The sequence below is a fragment of the Pyrgilauda ruficollis genome, unplaced genomic scaffold, assembly GCF_017590135.1.
Source record: "Pyrgilauda ruficollis isolate IOZ18807 unplaced genomic scaffold, ASM1759013v1 scaffold9, whole genome shotgun sequence".
NCBI lineage: Eukaryota > Metazoa > Chordata > Aves > Passeriformes > Passeridae > Pyrgilauda > Pyrgilauda ruficollis.
In genome coordinates, this window is record NW_024531043.1 from 11,107,135 (window position 1) to 11,129,790 (window position 22,656).

At 42.4% G+C, this 22,656-nt stretch overlaps 1 protein-coding gene and 1 long non-coding RNA gene across 2 annotated transcripts in view; one reads left to right on the top strand and one right to left on the bottom strand.

Annotated features, from left to right (window-relative positions):
- The window catches only part of IFT81 (intraflagellar transport 81), a 37,192-nt gene extending 19,045 nt beyond the window's left edge, over window positions 1–18,147 (top strand). Inside the window, exons 11-18 of the mRNA XM_041489059.1 lie at window positions 6,948–7,097; window positions 8,360–8,488; window positions 9,589–9,678; window positions 10,614–10,700; window positions 12,010–12,081; window positions 12,170–12,255; window positions 15,810–15,855; window positions 16,762–18,147. Of these exons, the coding sequence (XP_041344993.1) occupies window positions 6,948–7,097; window positions 8,360–8,488; window positions 9,589–9,678; window positions 10,614–10,700; window positions 12,010–12,081; window positions 12,170–12,255; window positions 15,810–15,855; window positions 16,762–16,944 (843 nt within the window). The 3' untranslated portion in view covers window positions 16,945–18,147. The remainder of the gene's footprint in view (window positions 1–6,947; window positions 7,098–8,359; window positions 8,489–9,588; window positions 9,679–10,613; window positions 10,701–12,009; window positions 12,082–12,169; window positions 12,256–15,809; window positions 15,856–16,761) is intronic.
- A 521-nt stretch (window positions 18,148–18,668) lies between these two features.
- Window positions 18,669–21,769, bottom strand: LOC121365111. The gene is made up of 4 exons (XR_005956948.1): window positions 21,735–21,769; window positions 20,954–21,029; window positions 19,552–19,751; window positions 18,669–18,720 (listed from the first exon to the last, which is right to left on the bottom strand). It is a non-coding gene; the product is annotated as an uncharacterized LOC121365111 (long non-coding RNA).
- Window positions 21,770–22,656: the final 887 nt, after the last annotated feature.

Consider the following 22,656-nt stretch of genomic DNA (forward strand, 5'->3'; position numbering starts at 1 on the left):
TTCTGCTTCAGAAGTTTGCAAAGAATAAGGGAGCTGCAGTTTGGTATTGGTTTGCCAGCAAAATAAATTGACTTTTCTTCAGCCAGTAATTTTTTCCCAGTTGGGAAGAATCCTGCTAAGGGAACTTACAGGCAGAGTCACTAAACTAAAGAGAGTTTTATCTGCATCATTCTCTGAGTTAATATCATTCTCCCATGTATTGTCTTTGCACTGCCTTCTTTTAGCCAGAAGCACACACTCTTTGCTTGCCTGTTCTTTGTTTTTGTGCTTTTTTTACATACTACTAAATACAGGGAACGCCCTTTTTCGAAGGAACTCCCTTCCTAATCCCACAGGACGTGGCTGCTTCACAAAATCCGTTACTTTTAAAGGAGTCTGAAAGTGTGGATGAAGAGTTCAGGTGGGAGGAATGGCACAGGGATGTGGAAAATGAAGATGTTGGTTTCTCTTCCCATCACACACTGTCCCCTTCCCCTTTGTAGCAATAATAGGGAACTCACTGCCTTAGATTTCTCTCCACTCCAAGGTTTTCAGCTCCAGTGGGCACATTGCTGGAGTCTTTGACAAGTTTTTAAGCAAAAATTAAAGCAGAAAGCTGACAATTTGTGTTTTGTGACATGTGATGGAAAGAAGTGTTTAATTAATCAACAAGAATGTATTACCAAGACAGCAGCATATGTTTTACATTATCTGCACAGGCACTGTAAGGTAAGAAATAATTGTGCCTATTCTTCAGGAGACAAGAAACTGATCCATAGAAATTTGAGGAGAACTGGGTAGGAAGGAAACCTCCTAACCTTGTGAAAGGCTTAGTAATGAAAAACTCAAGTTACTGTCTGACACAAGGAAGTGGCTCAAGACAGAAAAAGGACAAGATCTGATTTGGACAAGGCCTGCATTCCTTTTGTTCAAATATGTTCTGCTTTTGATTTTTAAAATATTTTCAAGTCTTCATTTTGCAGAGAGAAGGATAAATGAGCAATTTGGAAAAAAAAGACTGGCTTAAAATCAGAAGTGTTTGTCTTTTCATAAGAAGCATTTCCTGATTTTTAAAATACTTTCTGCAAGGAAATGTGTATTGGCAAGGAAGCCAATATATAAATCCATGTCCTGTTCATGTTTATTACTTCCTTAGGTGAAGTGCAGTGGTACTCACAGGCACCAGTGCAAAGCAGTAAAAAGGGTGTTTCCTGTGCCTAAAGACTAGGAAAGGATTTGAATTCTTGATGGTTTTTGGTCACTTCTGTTTCAAAGGTCATGTTTTCCTCATCTGGAAGGTGGAGACAGTGATGTTTAATTATTTTAAATGTCTGCTGCCAGAATTGCTGCACAGGGCCTTGGTGCTGCAGATTCTGCATCTCCTCCAAGTCCATGGCAAAGGCACAGAGCCAGTCCTGCCTCAGAGGGGGGTGTGAGGAGCCAAGGCTGAGATGAGCCAGGGCTGGCAGGGAAGAGGTGATGAAGCAAAAGTGGCATGAGCAGGTTCTCCATCCCCAGTGAAAGTCTGGGTTCCTCACTCCCAGCCAACCTCCTGCTGCAGGTTTGTTTCTGGTCTGCTTCAGGATTTGTATTTTCTGGTTCAGTGCTCCAGCTTTGAGGCAGTAGCAAAGGAAGTGTTGATTAATGTGGTGGTGAGTCAGTGCTGAAGTTCATGGGGACAGGAGTTTGTCCATTGAACCTTCACTTCACACTCTGACAGCCAAGAGCTTCCTTACACTTTCCTCTTCCAGTAACACGTTTGATATTTAGTTCTTCCATTTTTAAAAAGGCAGAAAGAGGGGGTTTTAACAAATAGCTTTGCTGTCTTAAATTTAAATGGATTTTTTTAATCCTATCAAAGTGCTACAGTTAAATCAAAGCATTGTTTTTCTCCTATACCCAGCATTTCTAATCTTTGCTTTGTCTCACTTTGCTCTGTCCTATTACATCCCATGGCACTCTCAGGACTTGGCAATGGAAGAATCAGCACCTTCCTAACTCGTGCTTCCCAAAGCAGCATTTGCATCTCCACTTGAGGTGGTTTTAGCCCTTCCTTCACCAAAAGGTCAGGCCTGGCTTAGGTTTTTAGGTGCTGGTGTTTTGCTTTCTTCCACAGTCATGAAAAGCATTCCACTGGCTTTGAGACGTTGTACACCTGGATAGAACTCAGCAGAAACAGCAGGGAATAACCAATTCATTTACATCAAACACAAAAAAGTAGGAATAAATTGTCTTTGGGGATTATGAAGTCTTTTTAAGTACTTCAATCAAAGTGCAGTGAGCAGGGGGCACAGTTGGCAGCTCCTCCCTGCAGCTGTCAGATCCTGAAAATTAGGGAATCACGTGTTGACACTTGGAATGCTGGATGGTTCAATTACAAGTGATCCTAGGTAAAGCTGGGATATTTTTAGCACTTTACACAAGCCATTGTACTTTCCAGAGTTCAGCACAGGGCCCCAAGATTGCTGAATTTCCCAAGGATTCAGAGTTGTCTCAGAGCTGTGCTGAGCTGCAGGAGTGGGAATTAGTCTGGTTTTGAGAACAGGGCATGGGAGCTCCTCTCACTTTGTTCACAGGTGGGTGAGGTTTGCACATGCATTTACTTAAGGAGTTTCATCTTTTTTCCATACAAATGCTCATCCATGCCTACCTGCCCCTGGGAAAACAAGACAAATGTTTCCATTTGCAAATAGAGAAAGCAGCCTCAGACTAAAGATATTGTCACTTTTCCTCAAGAGCTGTTGATCCACCTGAATCTGCCAGATTTTTGCTGTGGAAGTTCCCTGTCACCTGAACCAAACACATGCAGAGATTCAGGGAAATCTCCTAGAGCTGAGCACTCCCTCAGCACCCCCTGCCATGGATAAATCCTGGATCTCATTGACCTGTGAATCTTCCCTGAGCACTGAAAATGGGTTTTCATTAGAAATATATAGATGGATTCAAAGTATTAGCAATGGCTGCTTTAATACTTCTTGCCTGACCTGAAGCACTCCTGCAAAATGCTAAGGAAGAGTTTTCCTGGCTGAGCTGTGCCATGAGCAGCCTGTAGGATATTTTCATTTTATTAGACTGAGGTTCTACTGCTCTTATCTTTTAGAAGCTCATCCTTCTATGTCTGAGTTATTGACTCTGTCCAACACTGGCTGTACTAGCATGAATTTAGAGCCTCTTAGGAAAAAAATATGGAAAACCTGTTGTGTTCAGGAACTTTTCTTAACTGAATTTTAATACTTTGGACAGTCTGTATCCCATTAATTAGTCTAGTTAGAAATTAAAACATCTGTTCCTCACTTATTAATGAAAATATAGTCAGCTAAGATTTTCTGCAATTATTGTGCTTATGCAAATAATTTTCTTAACTAATTTTTTTATTTGGAACCTTGTAATGTGTTTCATAAAAACCCACTTTTTTTGCAATTAATACTTTACTTTCTGTAATATTTTTGTATGAAAAAAAAAAATTTGATTATAATAACACAGTCAAATTGCTGCATTAATCCAGAAAATACTATTTTAAAAGATTTGACTCCAAAGTGAGTGATTTATCTGGGATTTGTTCTTTGGAGAAAATAAGTTTTATCCATTTTCTCCTTTAATGATAATCTTGGAATAAGAAACCTTGTGAAAACTTTTCCTGGGGCAAATGTGAAGTTAAAGGAGACGAGGTGAGGAGCTTACAGGGAAAAGCCAAGGCTGCAAAGGGGAGCTGGGCTCTGGTCCCAGCTCTGACCAGAGGTCACCAGGCTGATGTCCTTTCCTGCAGGGGGAAAACCTGCCAGGCTCTGGATGCCCCTGGAGAAGCCATTTCTACATCCTTGACTGGATTTTTATTTAGAATTGTTATGATAATTCCTGCATTAAGTGTGGAGAGACTGAATCTGGTGATACCAACCTCTTCCAGATTCTAATAAAAGGAGAAGCATGAAGTAGGTGCATTGCTGGGTTCTTCCAATAAAAATGGAGCACAATCCAGGAAATCTGCCCAGGGATGGTACATGCCTGTGTTGTATGAGAAATTAAAGTCCTGTTTTCATTCACTGTGTTCCATAATCTGAATTCCATGCTTGTTATGTTACAGTCACCCATAAAAATAGCCAAGTGAAAAGGCAGAATCTTTGCTTGCTTTCCCTTGGATGGTTTTTGTGTGTCCAGGGGCTCTGACTGGGCTGACACTGGCTGCAGGCTGGTTTGCTTCCACTGCTCCCTTAGTGCCAGCACTTGGTTCTCATCCAGTCATTTCATCTCAGAAGCTGAAATAATTGCTGGTGTTCAATTGCTTGAGAAAGAAAAGCTTCTGGTGGACATGGCCTTGACTGGAACAGCACTGCATGGACAGATCCATGGGAATTCCAGGGTGAGCCTGCTCAGCTCGGACACAGGGAGCAGCTGCCTTGCTCTGTGGGAAAATGCTGCTGCTCAGGAGTGGATTCCTTTGGTTGCTTCACTTGAAAGTGATGTGGCCCAACAATGTTATTTCTCTGTGAACTATTCCAATTATTGAAAAGACCTTTCACCACAGTAAAATGCAGTGTTTTGTGGCATTGATTTCTCACGTACACGAGGTGGATAAAGCCTCAGAAGCAATGCTCACACAGCACTGAAATGAAAACATTGCTATTTTATATGTTCTTTTCATTTTTGGAAGCCTGTGTAATGACTCTCAGCTTTTAGGCTGAAGAAGCCTCATTTTGCTGTAAGATCCCTACAAGCTCCTGATTTAAGTAGAGTCAAATGTAAGAGCTCCAGCTCAGAACTTGGCCCTGGATCTAAAGGAGCCTTCAGTCTGTGAGATTTTGAGGAGCTAATCTGTGCTGCCCTTGGAGTAACTCAGGTCCTTTGAACATTTTGCCAAATTATTGATTGATTTTCTACACAAATGATCACTTTCCTAGTGTTGTTTATATCTGCTTTACCTTGTTTGCTGCAATAAAAGCTGTGTGAAAGGTTATAGTTTGCTTTAAAAAGCCAGAGGTTGTGCTGACATGAACCTTCTAAAAGAGATAGATTTCATTTGTCACTGTGAACAACTTGTAGTTCATTTGGGATGAAATTTGTATTAAATAGTCCTAAGTTAATCAACTAATAATAGAACAGTGGTGGAATTGGTTCGTTAATCAACAAGATCCTTTGACTTCCATTGTAAAATACATTATGCTTTGAATATTGAATATGCAAATACCCTACCTCCCACTCGAGCTATTTTCAAGACCTTAAAAGTGAAGAGAATAATAGTTTGCTTTTCATCCTGGGATGCACTGACAGATTGTTCAGATTTGATAGCTCTGTGTGGCCACATATTAAGTTTAATCCTTTACCTCATTCTTTATTATTTCCACTGGTCAAATGAAATGTCCCAAGGATCAAGACAGATGGCTGTGCTTGCCTTAGGTTTTCCTCAGCTGGTTGGAGAGATTGTATTTATACTTTTGTAATCACTTGGAAATCACAGAAAGCTTGGTATTGTCTAAGCAATTAAAGAAAAAAAAAAGGTCTTTTGTATTAACAAAGAGGATGTGATTGAATTTGCTATGAAAAGGAATGAATTTGGTGCTACTGTATTAAATGTGCCAGTAATGTAGCAGAGAGTGTGACAGGGGCTCAGGTGACCTTGTGTGTCCTTGTCCTGGGTAGTAGCAGGATGTAGGATGTTATCCCAAAGCTTCACAGAGGCCAATCTGCATAGAGCACATTGAGTAATTTGTGGGTTTGTTCTTTCACCAAAAACGTTTATAGCTTTTGGCTTTAAAAATAGTTCTGGAGCGTAGCAAGAGAGAGGCAGCTTTGGCCTAGATATTGCACAGGATGGCAGATGAACAGGGTTGATTTCATCGTGGGCAGTTTGCCCAGGACACTTTTTATAGAACATACAGTTACTCTGGGGGTTCTTAGCCTTTGGTCACATTGGGGGTTTGGGTTTATTCTGTAGAAGGGAGAGGGATAATTTCACAAAAAGAAAAATTAACGTAAAATTTGAAATTTAAGTTATGTTTGAATTTCAAACCTGTATCAGTGGGAGAGGGATTAATTTTCCTCCTGGGGCTGCCTGGTCTGTGCTCCCTGCACACACTGAACGCCTCCTCATCCAGGAGCATTCTGAAGCTGTTCTTACATCATTTACTCTCATAATTTTTATTTCCTTTGCATCTCTGGATCTGAATGCATTTTTTGAGCTGTGACCTTGTAGCTCTCATGTAAAATCCAAGAATAAGAGCTGAGACTGCACAACAGATGGAAAACATTAAAGCACAGAAAAATCTTACCTGTTTGTTTCAGCCCCTGGTGCTTGTGTTACAAATTGAACACACACAGGTCCAGGTGAATTAGCTAAGGCTGTTGGATGTAAGGATTTTTATTATTTTACTCAATCTTTAATAAAAATATAAATTCTCCATTGCTTTAGATTTTGAGTGAAATAAATACTGCATTTCTCTGTTTCTATGCAAGGACTCTGCTTTTATTTTCCTGGGTTTGAAAACAGCCAGCAATATCATCCAGGTCTTCAGGAGTCAAGGAAAGAGAACAACAAGTTTTAACTACTGAGAACATTTAAAAAAAAATAAAATCTTTTCCCATGTCCTCTTCCCTGCCAGTTTTGCTGCTGGCTATTACCATGTTTTGGTCTGCAGGGCTGGGGCTCTGTTACAAGTGCAAATTACTGTTGCATTAAGTTTTCATTATCCATGACTCCCATAACGTTTTGCCAGGAGTATTTACTTTTCCAGCTGTCAAATGGTGGCAAGCAGAAGGGAGTGATGTCAGGCCTGCAAAGGAGTGAGCTGGGACAGAAAGCAGAGGAGCTCTTTCCTTGATCTCCCTCAGTGAACGAACGCAGAGCTGGAAATAAATAGACCCTGGGAATCCCGAATTCCAGCCCTCTGTTCTAACCACATTTTGGACATGCAGGACAAAGAGGATAATTACATTTTCTGCTGTGGTAAGGCCCTGTTCCTGCTCTCTCCCCCCAGTTCAAGCAGTACGTGAGCAAGCTTCGGAGCAAGAACACGTTTTACAAGAAGAAGAGGCAGGAGGTGGCAGAAATCACGGCCGAGTACGGGATCCTGCAGAGGACGGAGGAGCTCCTGCGGCAGCGCCACGAGGCCACTCAGCAGCAGCTGGTAACCTCAGCTCGTGCTGCTCCCAGCCCTGCCTGCCCTGGGAACAGCTCAGCATCCCAGGGATGCTGCTGGCATTATCCTTATGTGTATCACCTTGTGCTGCTCCCAGCCCTGCCTGCCCTGGGAACAGCCCCAGCATCCCAGGGATGCTGCTGGAATTATCCTTATGTGTATTACCTCGTGCTGCTCCCAGCGCTGGGAACAGCCCAGCATCCCAGGGATGCTGCTGGCATTATTCTGATCACCTTGTGCTGCTCCCAGCCCTCCCTGCCCTGGGAACAGCCCAGCATCCCAGGGATGCTGCTGGCATTATTCTGATCACCTTGTGCTGCTCCCCAGCCCTAGGAGCAGCCTCAGCATCCCAGGGATGCTGCTGGGTATTCTGTATCACCTCCAGCTCCTGCCCTCGCTGAAGGAGCCTTTGGGGTAGAAAAGGGATTTTTGGATGTTGACTCTGAGCCTTTGGGGTAGAAAAGGGATTTTTGGCTGCTGACTCTGAGGCTGCTGTACTTTGTGACCATCAGGACTGGTCTGTAGCTTCTTTTTAGACTGAAGGGCCTGTCCCTGCTTTTTAAAGTGGATGGTAAATCTGTACAAATGCTGCTTAGGGCAAGGCTGGATGCTTAAATTACTTTTTGGTATCCATAGATGTAGTGAGGGCTTAGAGAATGACCAGCAGCAAATAGGATCCAAGTTACTGCTGTAAAATATATAGGAATAGTATTTAAAAGAAGAGCAGGCAAGCACCCACAATATTTAGAAGAAAATGTTTAAATTTAGAACTGGATGAATCTTCCCTAAGCCAGAACAGCAGCAGAAGGATTTCTGCTCTGGATAACTGTAGCATCCCAAATTCAGGAACACTCTGTGGTATTTTCTTCCAATCCCTGTGTTCTTATTACCAAAATACTTTACAAAATAACTTGCTGCATCTTCTGATTAAGTAGACAGATTTTACACATTGAACTTCTTCAGAGCCTGACCTCCAGCCCACTTTGCTCTGTGGAAACTCTCTGTTCACTTCACTGAGTGTTGGATGACCAAAAATTGTATTTACAGAGGGTTTTTATTGTCCTGCTGTTCATGCACGAGATAAAATCTACTTTTCTGGAAGCTAGATTAATTATAATTAATTGATTAATAAAATAAATTAATAACAGTACTTACCCTTTTCACTTCTTCACAATATTTGGCTCCACAAAGGAATTTGCTGTTTCTTGGTTAATGCACTCATATCCAGCATTTATTGTTTGTGTCTGCAGCAAGCAATTGAGGAGAAGAAAGGAATCTCTGGCTACAGCTACACCCAGGAGGAGCTGGAAAGAGTCTCTGCAGTGAAGAGTGAAATGGATGAAGTGAAAGGCCAGACATTAGATAACATGTCTGAAATGGTGATTTTTGTCTTAAACTATTGCATTTCCTCAGTTTGAGTATCTGGTTCTTCAGCATATAAAACCCAGTTTAATGGGATTTTTTTTGGGTTTATAATTTTCCTTTAATCTATGTTTATACATATATATATAAATATTTCTAACAAATACATCTGCAAAGTTTACTAAAATGTGCATTTCTTTTCTTTAAAATGCTACAAATAAATCCTTCTTTTCTCCCCTCCAGAAACTTTAGGGATATCAGATCTTTTTGTCTTTGATTTTTTAACTTTTTTTTTTGTAATTTCAGAAGTGGTTTCATATTTGTTCTTATTTGACACATTATTTGAAAGAGACAAATGGTTTGAATCTGTAATGGAGGCTTTTTCTAAAATGTTGGTAAATCACTGGAGTTAAGCTTGTTGAAAAGATACTTAATATACTTAAAGAGCTAAATAGCTTGTCTTTTTCTTTATAGCCTGATTTTCAATTGCCCTTAGAACTGTCATGTTTTAATTTACCTGCCCACATAGCCATAGAAGCAAGAAAGAACTTGAATTTCTAATTTAAAAATATTATAAGAGAGCGAAAAGCAAAATAGCATCTTTTTAACTCATTAGGGCACTTTTAAAATACAATGGTGTAACTAAAATAGAATTACTCTCAAACAGAAAGGTGGATGCAATTTGAATTTTCAGTCTAAATATATCAAAGTGACTCAGTTTTAGCATTTTCAAGCTTTATTTAACCTATGCAAGTGTATTTGTTTTCTTAAGGATTTCTTCCTTTCTCTGAGCCCCCTCTGTGCATCCCCTTCATCTCCCCTACTCCTTCAGCTCTTTGGTGGGCACAAGGGCAGTGCCCTGGACTTCTGTGGGATGTCCTCAGCTGGAGCAATGGGAGCAGGATTTGCCTCATTTGTGGGAATGACCCCACTGCCAGATGAGCTTTTCCCCTTTCTTAATTAGGCCTGAAGTTCAGTTCTATAATTAAGGTTTCATCACACATTTTTTTTTTCTCTGTATTTTGGTTTACTTCCCTTTCTTTTCACATTCCTAATTACATAAATGTACAATTAGGGTTATAGAGTTAATGAATATTAACTTTTGTCCCTTTCTCAGGTGAAGAAACTGAATGCCATGGTGGCAGAGAAGAAGGCAAGCCTTGCTCCTGTCATCAAAGAGCTGAGGCAGCTGCGTCAGAACTGCCAGGTTTGTAGAAACACTCCTCTCTTTCTGTGTAAACCCAGTCAAACCCACAAATAAATCCAATTTACAGATCTCTGAAGGGCTGTACAAGGACATGATCAACTCTGAGGGAAAGCTGGAAATAGCAGAATGTGTCAACAGCGTTTGCAGCAAGCAACCTGCTAAAGGTTGGGATTTGTAAAAGCTGACAGTGCAGGCACAGAATTCAGTCCTTTATAGCAATTTAAAAAATTACTACATCAGGGAAAAATGTGGAAAGTCATAGTTCAAACCCAAAGCAAAGTTAGTTTCAGATTAGTTGCAAAGCTATTTCTGTATTTCAGCACTGGTGATCCCAACCAACACTGTCTTTCTGAGTGGATTGCAGATAACTTCTCATCCAAGTGTTGGCTACATTGATCTAATTCCTGCTTTAGTCTGTGGCACTGACAAATTTGTCCATTTGTTCTCAAAATTTTATAGAGAGCTGGGGAAAAAAAAGTCTTTTGGGTGTACAGCTGCCATAAGTTGGCTCATTACCATGGAATTAAATAAACTAATGCATTTATCTATCAGTGAAATTTCCAGAAAACCTGCTTTTGATGGTTCCATTCAAAGTGTCAGCAGATGAAATCCAGCAAAGGGGTTGATTATGCACAAGTGGAAATCTGGCTTTTCATAGGGAACACTTACAGTGATCCTTTCTTAATGCCTATTTTTATAATTGTTTGTTCTTTCTTCTTGCAAACACAGCCTTGTTACCCTGGCAGGGAACAGAGGGAATTTCCTTCTCTCTGATCCCCAGAATGTGGGGGGTTGGTGGCTTCCCTGCGTAACCACAGCCATGTGCCAGCGAGGGTCACACTCCAGGAGCTGGGGCTGGTGTGTGAGGAGCCTCAGTGTCACATGGCAGCCAAAGGAAGATTTCACTGACGTGCCCTTTTGCCCTTTTCACCAAGGAATTGACTCAGGAATGTGATGAGAAGAAGATCCAGTACGACAGTTGTGCGGCCGGGCTGGAGACCAATCGCTCGGCGCTGGAGCAGGTGAGGTGGGGCTGGCTCCTGCTCGGGGGTAATGCTGGGCTGCAGTGCTTCCCTGCCCTCCCTCAGGATGAGGAAGGTACAAATCGAGTCAGTGTTACCCACAGGTGATGCCTGGAGCTGCTGTGTGGGGTGGCTGCAGTCACACAGGTCCTGAGCAGCAGCACATGGACTCAGGGTGCTTCATGCAGCTCTGATCAGCAAGGACGTGGGTCTGCCAGAAATGCTGCTGCCCTGGACAGTGTCTGTTAGGGAAGAGCTTGACCATAAAATAAAGATTAATTGATCAAGACAAATCTTTATATGTAGTTAGCAGTTTCACTGCATTAGCAACAAATTTAGTGGATAATTAATGACTGAAACTGCTTGTGAGGAGATTTCATTAAATGGGACTGTCTTGAATTCCTGCTTTGTCTCACTCCATCACTCCTGTGAATTTTGACTGGGCTTGGTTTATCGAGGCCTCACCCTCAGAAGAATATACTGCAAGGTAAATAGGGAGTTTAAAGTGTGGGTGGATATATAGACAGTTATTTTCCTGCTCTAAAAGTTCCTTCCTACCAGGTGGACCTGGTGTGAAATGGACCTTCCAAAGGAACTATTTTACAACAGCAATCAAGGCTTTTCTTCTTGGCAGACAACTCCCAGTCATTTTCTACCAGGTGGTGACAATCACAGCCACTGACTGAGCTGGACATGAGTTGAACTGTAGAATTCAGTTTTCCAGCTGATGGTCTGGAAATCACACAGTGACAGAGCTCTGGAATTGCAGATGCTGTGCAGCCTGGAATGTGTACAGGAATTCCATTGGGATCATGAGGTTTTTTGGGAATGGACCATTTAGAGATGGGAGCAACCCACTCTCTCCAGACTCCTCCACATAATTATTGATTGGTGATTAACATACTGTGGCATGTCTGTAGCTTCTAACATGCACTTTGCACATGTGTTCCAGGAAATGCTTGTTCACAGCTGTGCCTGGCACTTCAGATGTGCTGAGGAACAGGAGTCTTGGCAGCCGTGCTGAAGTGTCTGTTACAAGTCAGGCATTAATAAAAACCTGTTAACAGCCATTTTGCATCTCTGACTGTGACTGAAACTGCAAATCTAAAACCACTCAGTTGTCTTTCACTCTAAAAGAGACTTGAGAAAAGCCCAAATTTTATAAACATTTGAGAAATTATCAGTTCAGGATTATTACTATTATTGTTATTATTACTATTATTAATATTATAAACTCTCATGGTTTATATGGCATCTCCTGGGAGCTTGCAGTCACCATGTGCTTTGGAATCTTGCTCTTTTCCCACAGGAAGTGAAAGGGCTTCTTGAGGAGTGTGCCCAGGAAGAGAGCAACTACCATTACATTAACTGCATGAAAAGGGTGAGAGCACCAACTGTTCACTGTGAAATGAAATAGCAATTGTAATATACACACCCATATATGTGTTTAATGATGTATTTCTTCACAGAGCCTGGAGATCCAGCTGCAGCGTGCCAGGGAGGAAATGAAGGCCTACGTGTCCCCAGACCCGCAGGAGCGGCGCAGGGCGGTGCGGTGAGCGGGGCAGGGCTCTCTCCCCTGGGCAGGATTCTCTCCCCTGGGCAGGATTCTCTCTCCTGGGCAGGGCTCTCTCCCCTGGGCAGGATTCTCTCCCCTTGGCAGGATTCTCTCCCCTCGGGGTGACCTGAAGGAGATTCACAAACTGAGCCTGAAGTCAGGAATTTTCTCATTGGCATTTGGGCCGGAGGAGTTCACCTGATAAATTTAGAAACACTATAATAATCTAAAAATAAGCATCTCAGATTCCAGCCTATAATGCTGTGAACGTACAACTTCTGTCAGACATACCAGGAGATTTGCCCCTCCCACTGGAGATTCTCAGCCCAGGACAGGCTTTAAACTCTGAGGATGGTTCTGCACCATCCCATGAACCTCCATCCTTACCCTCAGTTTCACTGACTCCACTAAAGAGCCACTTCCTTCATCCCATGACTCTTTTCAGGACCCCTTGCCTTTGACTGGCAGCAAGAGAAACAGGAAATACTATAAATTGAGCTGCTGATTATTTTTGGTGTAGTTTTCTATTTTAAATAGAAATTTTTCCTGCCAAAGATGGAAATGTTTTCTGAGAATGAGATATTTCGGATTCATTATCTGTGCTAAGAAGTCTAAATGTTACCATGTCATAGAGATTTTTTACACTTAACTAAGTGTAACTTAACTAAATATTTTTGTGAAAGTATCCTGTTGAAAATTTTGTGTACGTTCAATCTTCTAATACAACATAAAAGCTGAAACAAAATTCAGGCAACAGTCGACAAACTGTTTCAAAATTAAGCATCAGGAAAATCCAAAACTATTATAATTTCCAGTTGGTAAAAGTGTCAAAATACCCAGGGCTTATTCTTCATAATTAGCTTTTCAAAGTTTCAGAATATTGCATGGAATAGAAATTCTGTTTTCCAGAAAAGTAAATCTTAGATCCTTGTTGTCAGCAAAATAATCCAGTTGGTGTCAGTAGTTTTACAAGGTGGTCTTTGCTTTCCCACCACAGTACTTCCCAGTCATGAAAACATTTATCAAAACAGTTCTAAAACTCATGTTTGCTCATTTTATGGCCATTGATAGGGAAATGTGTCAGACAGTGAGAAAACCCCAGGATTCTCTCAGGAGAATCCATCTGACCCTTTCCTGAAGCCCCTTGCACTGGTAGCAGTGGAGCTGCATCTCCTTGGTCTAGAACAGGAGGCAGAGATCACCAGGAAGGGAAGGATCAGAGTAACATCCATCACAGAGACCTTCTGCAAGGATGTGAGGCATGGGAGTGTTCAAACACTGTGTAGTAGAGTGTAGGAAAGTAAGAGTAAGCAAAGAATCAAAACTACAAACGTTGGGGAGGGAGAAGAGAAGGAAGAGGAGAGAGAAGGTGATGGAGGCTGAGAGGCTCTTGCTCCATCTCACAAAATAATGAAAGGCTGTAGGAAATAAACATTTACCTAATGAAGGAAAGATGAAACAGCACAATTAAGCAGAAGGCTGAACAGCTAAAACCTTAGTGATGATGTGAATATTCATGAAGATGAGGACCTGGGGCAGCAGGGTCAGACAGCAGGGAGTGGGAGCTCAGGTTGGTTCACTCCTACTCAAATCCTTGGGAACTGAAGATCCAGGATGTGGGGATTCACAGGAGCAGCTGTCAGAGCCCAGTGCTGGGATGGAGCACGAGCCCAGCCATGCAATCCCAGGTATGGGGAGGGAATGTGAGCAGGCTGTTACCCCTCTGTGCTGTCCCCATTTCACTTCCCCACTGTGGAAATTATCCTCCCTCAGGGACCAGCCACAGTCCTGACCTTGCTAAGAGGTCACAGAGCTGTCTCATTTCGGTGAGTTACAGCAAAGTTCAGTAGAGAGATCTTAGCAAAATATAAAATGAGACGATGACATTTTTCTCTAGACATCCCTTTAGAACCTGAATGTATTTTTCAGCAAGTGCTGGAATGTAAACGGAGTAAAAATGAACCATAAATAGAATTGCACTTTCCTAACAACGTATTGAACAAAAAATGTCTTAATTCAGACCCTCTTTATTGAATATAAACTCTCTGTTCCGTGGAGTCACTTGTTAGGAATGTGAAAAGTTAATTTTCTTTTCTAAAAATAAAAAGTTGTGGGGTTTTAACAAAGTTATTAAGTTACATTCTTTCCAGTCATCATTATAAATAGTAAAGAAAAACTTACTAGGAAAGACATAAAATCTTCTGATGATTACTTTGAAAACTCTACTTTTAAAAAAAGAGGGTGTTCTGGAGGCCAAATGTGTGAGAACATGTGCTGTGTGCCAGGGCAAAGAAGCAGCTTCAGCCTCACCTCCAGCTGGGTGAGGATTTCTGGGATCAGTGGGACAGCACAGCACCTGGAGCAGCCTCAGCACAGCTCTGATCTTCTCTGGCTGCAATTGTCCAAGAGCAAGAGATCCTAAAGTGCTCCAGCTCCATTCCTGTGGAGGCAGCAGGACCAGCTGGCCCCAGGCCCAAGTGCTCCAGTCAAAATCCTGCAGTACTTGGGAGAAAGGGAAGGAATAAGGGAACACAGAGTTTTGGGTCCACACAGCTGCTCTCACACTCCAGGAAACCTTCAGGCTCTGGCATCATGAAGGGGGACATTTCTTTCTGGAAATTAGGATTTCTGTACTCAGAGGTCATCTACCCTGAGCACTTTGGAAAGCTCTTTAAATGAGCTGGGTTATTTGGAATTCCATCAGCTGATTCTCACACCAGAAAAATGTAATAATTGATTTTTATTACATTTTGATTTAAAAATGTAGAATTGATTTTTTTTTATCAAGTGGCTCAGTGCACAGTTTTTTTTCTATTGTCACATTTCAGAAAAGCTAAAGATAAGTCCCTGTGCTGTCTGTGGACAGTGCTGTTGTGGTTTGCATATTTTACTGCCAGGGGTCATGTGTCAGCTTTGGGTATGGCAGAGTGATGTGAGGCCACCTGGTACAGGCAGAGGTGGCCAGCCTGGGATTTCCATGCTGAAAGTCAGCATTAACACTTCTCAGCCTGTACCTGGGCCCCGAAATGTGAGGGCTGTTTTCTGGGAGAGGAACGTGCAGCACTGCCACTGCACTCAGTGGCCTTGTCAGGCCTGGGCTGAAATGTCATTCCTCCTCATCCCTGGACTTTCCCACTCATTCCAACCCTGCATTCACAGCAGTTGAGGGCTGTGGGTCTGTAAATTCTGACACTTGTACGAGTGAGGCTGTGAACGGCACCAGGATAAATTAATTACAAAAAGGATCAGGATCTCATTTGCATGGCCTCACTGTTGCCCTCAAGCTGGAAGGGAGCAGTGATCGTGCCTGCTTCAAAAATGTAAGAGACCTCAGCCAGGATCACATTTCCCAGCTGCACAGCTGAGACAAGAGATCTGATCCTTCATATCAAGGATTCATTTTGTCCAATGACAAAAAGGTTTCTTAGTGTTTCCTCTTCTGTGTCATTTATGAACCTCCCAACACTTCCATCATTTTCCATGTTTGTATCATTGTTCTGTCCTGTTACATAGAACCAAATCATGATAAAATCATTTTATGTTTCCTTTAGAGAACAGTATACACGAATAATCCTTGAACAAGAAAACCTTGGGAAGGTAAGAATGAGGCATTTACCTTGTACAACCATTGTATAGTTTGTATTTTTGTGGGGCTGTGGTCAGTCTTTTATAAAAAGCACTGTTCAGCCTACAAAGAAAATTCCATCACTGCTGGCATTGGTAATTAATACCCTGGAAAAGGATCCTGCTCCCTCCTCAGGGCTTGGTTTCCTGCAGGGAATAGCATGAGCTGCTGTAAGGGATAGGCAAACAGCTCAATGTGACAGCACATTCCCTGAAAACCATTTGGATAAGACCCTGAAACAGGGGCATAAGGAACTGTGCCAGCTCAGATTTTCTGTTGTATATAAAGCAACCTGTTGAAGACAATAAATTCTGAGCCTGTCACCCTTATCACTGCTGCTAAAGGCCAGGGGATCAGTGGTGTCAGACAAAAGCAGTTGTCCAGTTTTAATCTTGTCTGAAGCTCAGATCAGCAGGGACGAGGCTGGGCTTAGCAAGTCACACCAAACAGCTTTTATTACTTTCCTTTTCTTAGTCTGTCTGAGTGATTTTTACAGGTCTGGGCTGCCTCCCTTAATAATCAGGAGGGGGTTTAATTGTAAAACATTGATTTTGTGTTAGAGTATCATGCTATGAATCCATTGCAGGTTGTACCTTGATACTGCAAGAGCTCTGCATGGAAATGATGTCAGATTTTTAGCATAAGTTCTCAAATAGATAAGACTAGACAGTTAAAAACCATGGAAATAGTTGTCAATCCATACAAAGATCTAAGTCCCAGGTGTTAATGCCTTTAGCACTTGCAGGGAGTGTTATCAGCATGAACAAAACAATATTTCCATAGCATATAAAAATCTCTGTCATTCCAAGCTGCTTATGTGAGCAACTTTTGTGGTGTAGAGCTGTTGGAGAAATCTGATATTTCTGTATTTTTAACAGAAACTACGAGAGAAACAGAAAGTTGTACGGGAAAGTCACGGGCCGAATATGAAGCAAATGAAAATGTGGCAGGACTTTGAGAAATTAATGGAATGTAAGAGAGAATGTTTTCTGAAACAACAAAATCAAGCAGCCATTGGTCAGATCATTCAGGAAGGAGGTAAAGATAGGCTTGTGTTATGAATTCTTCCTCCTGATACCCACATGGAGTAGGAGAACTCTGGTTAAATACTGTTGCTTTCATCAATGCTACAATTTTTGTACATGGTTTGGTTTTGGTGCATAAACAGAGAGAGCAAAGAACCCCTCTGGAATCTTTTGCTCCAGTGTCTCAGTGCCAATGTGCCATGGTTGGAAGCTGTTGGGAGGGCTGCACTGGGGTGAACCTGCTCATAAATCCGTGTTTTATGAGGCCAGGAATGGCACAAATCTGTAGGGAGTTCAAAGGGAACCAAATCCTTCTGCAGGGTCACAGCAAACTCACGAAATTGCTCTGCCTCCCATTCTCTATCGATAAGGTTACATTTTTGCAAGGCCTGAGAGTCTTGATGTTGTATAATTGTGGCCCTCCTGGCTTGGCCCTGTTGTCCCCATTGTCCTTACCCAGCCAGTGTGGCAGCAGAGCTGTTGGCCTGGCCCCAGCACTCCTGGCCATTCTTTCCTTGCACGGTTGAGCTCAGCTGATTGCCTGGAGAACAATCACTTGGATTCTGAGCTTTTTCCATTATCTTTTGCAGTTATTGTTGTTTTTAACAGAAGTTTTTTCCTTGCACATTTACCCCCTTTATATTTTCTGAGAGTGAAAATGCAAAGGGAGCTCAGCTGACGCTTTCCCCAGGGAGGAGTTTTGAGCTGTTTTGTCTGCACAGTGCAATTCCAAAGGGATTACACACACAGAGAGGGTCATCCCAGGGCTGGAGGTTATCCATGGATGTAGATATGGCCCAGGGGTTCTTGCATCTGGCCTGGAGTGCAGCCCTGAGCTGGGAGCCTCAGGCAGCTGTCCCTGCCCTCAGAGGTGCCATGGGCTGAGCCTGGGGCACAAGGATGGAGGTGAGGACTGACAGTGTCCCTGACACGTCACCATTCCAGATGAGCAGCTCCTGGCCCCTGTCACAGATCAGCAGCACAGAGATAATTCTGTGGGACTAGAACTCCTGCTGTTCTCCTTTGACTTGCTGGATTCCTAGATAGATTGGTGGGGTTTTTTATAGTTTTTCCTGCCTGAAGTAGAGTGTCTTTTTTCAGAATATAAAAAAAGTAATTTTGCTTTCTTTGATACCTAACTATGAGATCTTCTGCTGGTTTCTATATCCAGGGAATATGGTAATTATAGAGTTGCTGGTTTGCCTTTGCATTAAATATATTTGTTAACAGGACTAAAATAAAAGCTGGCAAAACTACATTTTGACTGTATGGTATTCTTATTTTTTACATTTTTTAGGTGAAAGAAGGAAATTGTTGGTGGCTGGGCCACAGGAAAAATGGCTTATTTAATTACATTTATTTGAGAAGCTTCCAAAGAGCTCACAGTGGGTCTCAGATCCACAGATCCCAGGACATCCTCATGCCAGCCCTCCCACGCTGCCAAATAGCTGGAGATAGTTTTCCCAACAGCTGCACACTGACCCCACTCTCCCAGGCCAGGGAGAAGAGCAGGGTGCCCCTGGCACAGGGTGGAAGGAAGGCACAGGCACAGGTGGAGCTGTGCCACCACCCCCTGCCTCCAGGAGCTGATTGCTGCAGGATTCGGTGAGGCAGGGAAGGAATCCCTGGCAGGGAGAAGCTCAGGAAAGGCCAGGCTGTGTGGGGTGGGCACAGCCATCTCCAGAGACACCTGGGTGCTTTGTGCCTGCTGCCCTGTGCCATCGTTCCCACACAGCACCTGCACAGGGTGCAGAGCTGCAGAAGCCATGGCAAAGCCATTCCTGCACTTCCAACGGAGGCGTTCGCTGAAGGCTTGACAGCAATAGTAAAATAACACAGACAAGGAGATGTGAGACATGCTGGAAACGTGGGATAATCACCAAAAATGGACATTTAGGTTACTTAGGAATCAGCCTCTGGTTCAGGGCAGGGAGAAGGGGGATTTCATAGACTGGAAGTCGAAACTTTTAACCAAACCTTAGAAATGCTATTTGACTGGGCCATTTACACAAAGATGTATGACAGGGATTAGCCTGCTGCTCAGGAAAAAGCAGTGCCTTGGAAATTCACAGCAATGATGTGGAGTGAGACTGAGTACAATCATTTTCTGGTTTTCTGTTCAGTTACCCTAAAAGTAGTTCATCTTTCTTCCTTATAAAAACAGTTTATTGCTAGTTACTCAAAGATGACGTGATTGTTGTTCTGATCTGATTAGTGCTCTGTCATTTGTGCTGCACCAAGAAAGGGCACACATTATACACAGCAGCAGCAGCAGCAAAATGACTTTCTGAGATGAAGAAAAAATCATAATAACTGTTATCAAAGGAAAATTGGAAAAAGTCAAACACTATTTTTAGCTTTTTATACAAGTGGACATTCAATAAATGCAGCTTTAATGGATTCTGTTCACTGGCTTTTTCACCTAGTTCAGGATTTGATGGAAGCATTCAAAAATCTTGGAATTTCACAGTTTTATCTTCCTATCTTGCAACAAAAAGCTAACTTCTGTTTTTTACTTTGTTATTATTAATAGCCTGGCTGGCTAATAAGATTAAACATTCTAAATGGCAAAATACTTACATTTCTATTGGGAAGCTCCAAATAAATCAAAAATTTAGGTAAATTTGGGGCAGCAGCACTTACCAAATTTGTCCCAGCTGGAACACCAATCTGAGCAGTCACATGAGCAGCAGCTCACTTTCCAAAGGCTTCTCCTTATCCCTATCCAGAAGTGGATGAGGAGGCATCCCAGCTATAAAGCTACTGTAATATTCTGCAGCTTTGGGGGATTTAGTGATGTTGATTTCAGCTGTCCTTGGAGCTACAGCAAGATCCACATGGACCTGAGAGATGAAATAGTTCCAGACATCAGAAACAGGCATGAGAGAGCAGCACATCCACTGTTTTGTGGGAGCAGCCATTTACCATCTGGGTATCAGATAATTTGGTTTATATTATAGGTACCATCTTACTTCCATGTGAACTATAATAACTAAAATGGATGTTATAAAACTTCCTTTGCTACCCAAATCTAGGACTGCTTATTTTCACCTCTTTACTCTCATGGAGATTACTACTGAGGATGTCACGTGCATACAGGTGCCCACAGCCATGAAGGTTATTGTGTTTTAAATATTTCAGTTTCCAGAGCTTTCTTTTCCCTGCAGTGTGATGCTGCTCTCAGTTACAGAACAGGCTGCAGCAGAGGTGTCAGCAGTGCCTGGAGATGGCCATGGATGATGTACTACCTATGGAATCAACATGGGATCTTGTTCAGGAGCTGGAGGTGGATCAGTGTTCGGTGTCAGGCCAGAGGCTGCTGGTGCTCACTCCCTGGGGACTGTCCCCAGAGAGCCATGGATGCAGAGCCCATGGATCCCCCCTCTGGCAGTGCTTGGCCAGCCTGGAGCCAGCTCCCCCAGGAAGGCAGATGGTGCCTGACTGAAGAAGGGGACCGGAGTGCTGTCACCTGAAGTGTCCCCTTGGGGTCAGGCTGTGACACAGCGGGGCGTGGGACACTCCTCCATCACCCTGGCTGGGACAAGGGCAGCTCTGGCTTCTTCTCTCTGGTCCTGTTTGCTCAGAGCCCATGCAAAAGGCAAATCCCAGTGCCCGGTGTTATCACTCCCGGCAGGAGGTTCCTGCCCAGGTTAACCCTTCAGCTGCCTTGCTGCAGTGCACTGTATGGGACTGACATCCCACGGCCGTGCCAGCGTCCCAGTAAGGAAGTGTTACACGAATCAACAACTTTATCACAAGGTCCCACCTGTCTGGCAACACCCACGTGGGGAGTTGTTTTCTAACAATCAGAATCTGACCTATTTCCAGCTTGTTTAAAGCGTTCTTTAAATTCTCTCTGAATTTAAAGAGGGCTCTCCAAGCTCCCGAGGCAATCCCTGTTATTCCAAGGGCAGTGGGTGAAAAGGGCATTTTTCACATTGATTTCCCTGATTCCTGTGGTGGTGTCACCCTGGGTGAGCAGCTCTGGGGACTTGGAGAGGGAGCAAACATGTCCCAAATAATCAGCAGGAACTGGGAGACAAACCTGACTTTCACAAGCCCTGACTTCAGTGGGAGTTTTGCCAAAACAAGGTCTGCTGGATTTAGCTCCGTTCTTCATCCTGACAGAACAAGCAGGAATTAAAGGGCCCATCATCAGATTTATAGCACACTGAAAATAAAAATAACAGTAATTATCTAAAATAACGCCTTTCAGCCAACACAAATCAATGTTCCATTGGACATGTTCTAATTTATAACAAAAATTAAATGTTTGTGGAAGATTTTCTCAGCACAAACAATCGAAAGAACAAGTCTTGAGCAAAGTGGTTTGATTTTTTGTAGACATTTATGAGAGGCTGTTGCACAAATCCAGTGCTGAAATATTGAGTGTTTATCATTTGATTAAAACTGTATTTTTTACTTTGTATTTAAAGGCGTTCTTTATATTTGTTATTAAAATGTGTATTTTTGCCTCTTTTTTTGCCATTCCATTCTGCATAGTAATGAAAAAACTCAATTTTTGCTAATTAGGATACACATATCCAGCATTTGTTGAAAGCCAGGAGCTGGGTTTTTTTTCCTGCAAATGGATCTACTTAAGCCAATCTCTATTTTCTTGCTTCAGTTCAGTCTCTTAATACACAGTAAGATGTCATTTTTAAGCTTCTAAATTTTATTGCAACTGCTCAAGTTCTAAACCCACTCATTTATACAATAAGCACTTAATTAAGTCTCCTTTTGAAATAGGATAAAGCTCAAACATGCACTTTTTGCTAACAGCAGGAAAAATGCAGTTGACAGGAACATAGGAAATGGGATCTTACCAGCAATCAAAGAAAAATTCCTTTCTCTCTCCTTACTTATTTTTCCTGGAATGGAATAGGAAATATGCTTTGCTCTTTGGGAGCAACAACAACAAAACCATAAAGATTTACATCATATACAAATAATGACCAAGTAAGGGAAATAATGAAGGAACCAATCTCCCAATTTCTTTATACATTTTACAACTGGTTCATACTGAAAAAACCCTAAAACCCATTAAGATTCTCTGCAATTAAAATTGTGGGGGGGGGTGTTAATATTTGGGTTTTTGAAACTGGATTATTCTTTTTTAAACAGCAGTTAAAACTGTAAGGTTATAAAGAATTAATAATTCAGCAGTTCACTTGGTTTACACTACCACAGCATTTTCTGGTGAGTAAACCAGGATTTAGGCATTTCTTTGCAGTTATTATACAAGTTTTAGAGCCATTAGTGAAGAATTACCAAGAGCAAAAAGGGCTGATTAATTACTTTGGAATTCTAAAAATGGAAACATTTAAAATTAAAATCACATTAAAATGGTACATTTTGCTTATCAACTGCTATTTAAATGATGCAGTGCCCTAAAGCAGCTTTCTGTGGACTGCAGCATTAAAACCTTGGAGGTTTTATAAAGTATTTATAAAACACTGTCCCCATCTCCCTCGTTGTGTGCTTGGAGCCTGCCGTGTTTTTATAGCACGTCAAAAAGCAAACAGAACTATCAGAGCACTGAAAGTCACTCACAGACAACCTGTTCCACAAATATTTTACACTGATGTTACATCTTCTGGCCCAAAGGGTTTCTCTCCTTGGTTTTCCCTTCACGTGGGCTCAGGGGGCAGAGAGGGAGGCAGTTCGTGTTCCTGGGGCAGTGAGGGAAATTGGGCAGTGCCAGGAACTGGGCAGTGCCAGGAACTGGGCAGTGCCAGCACCATCCTG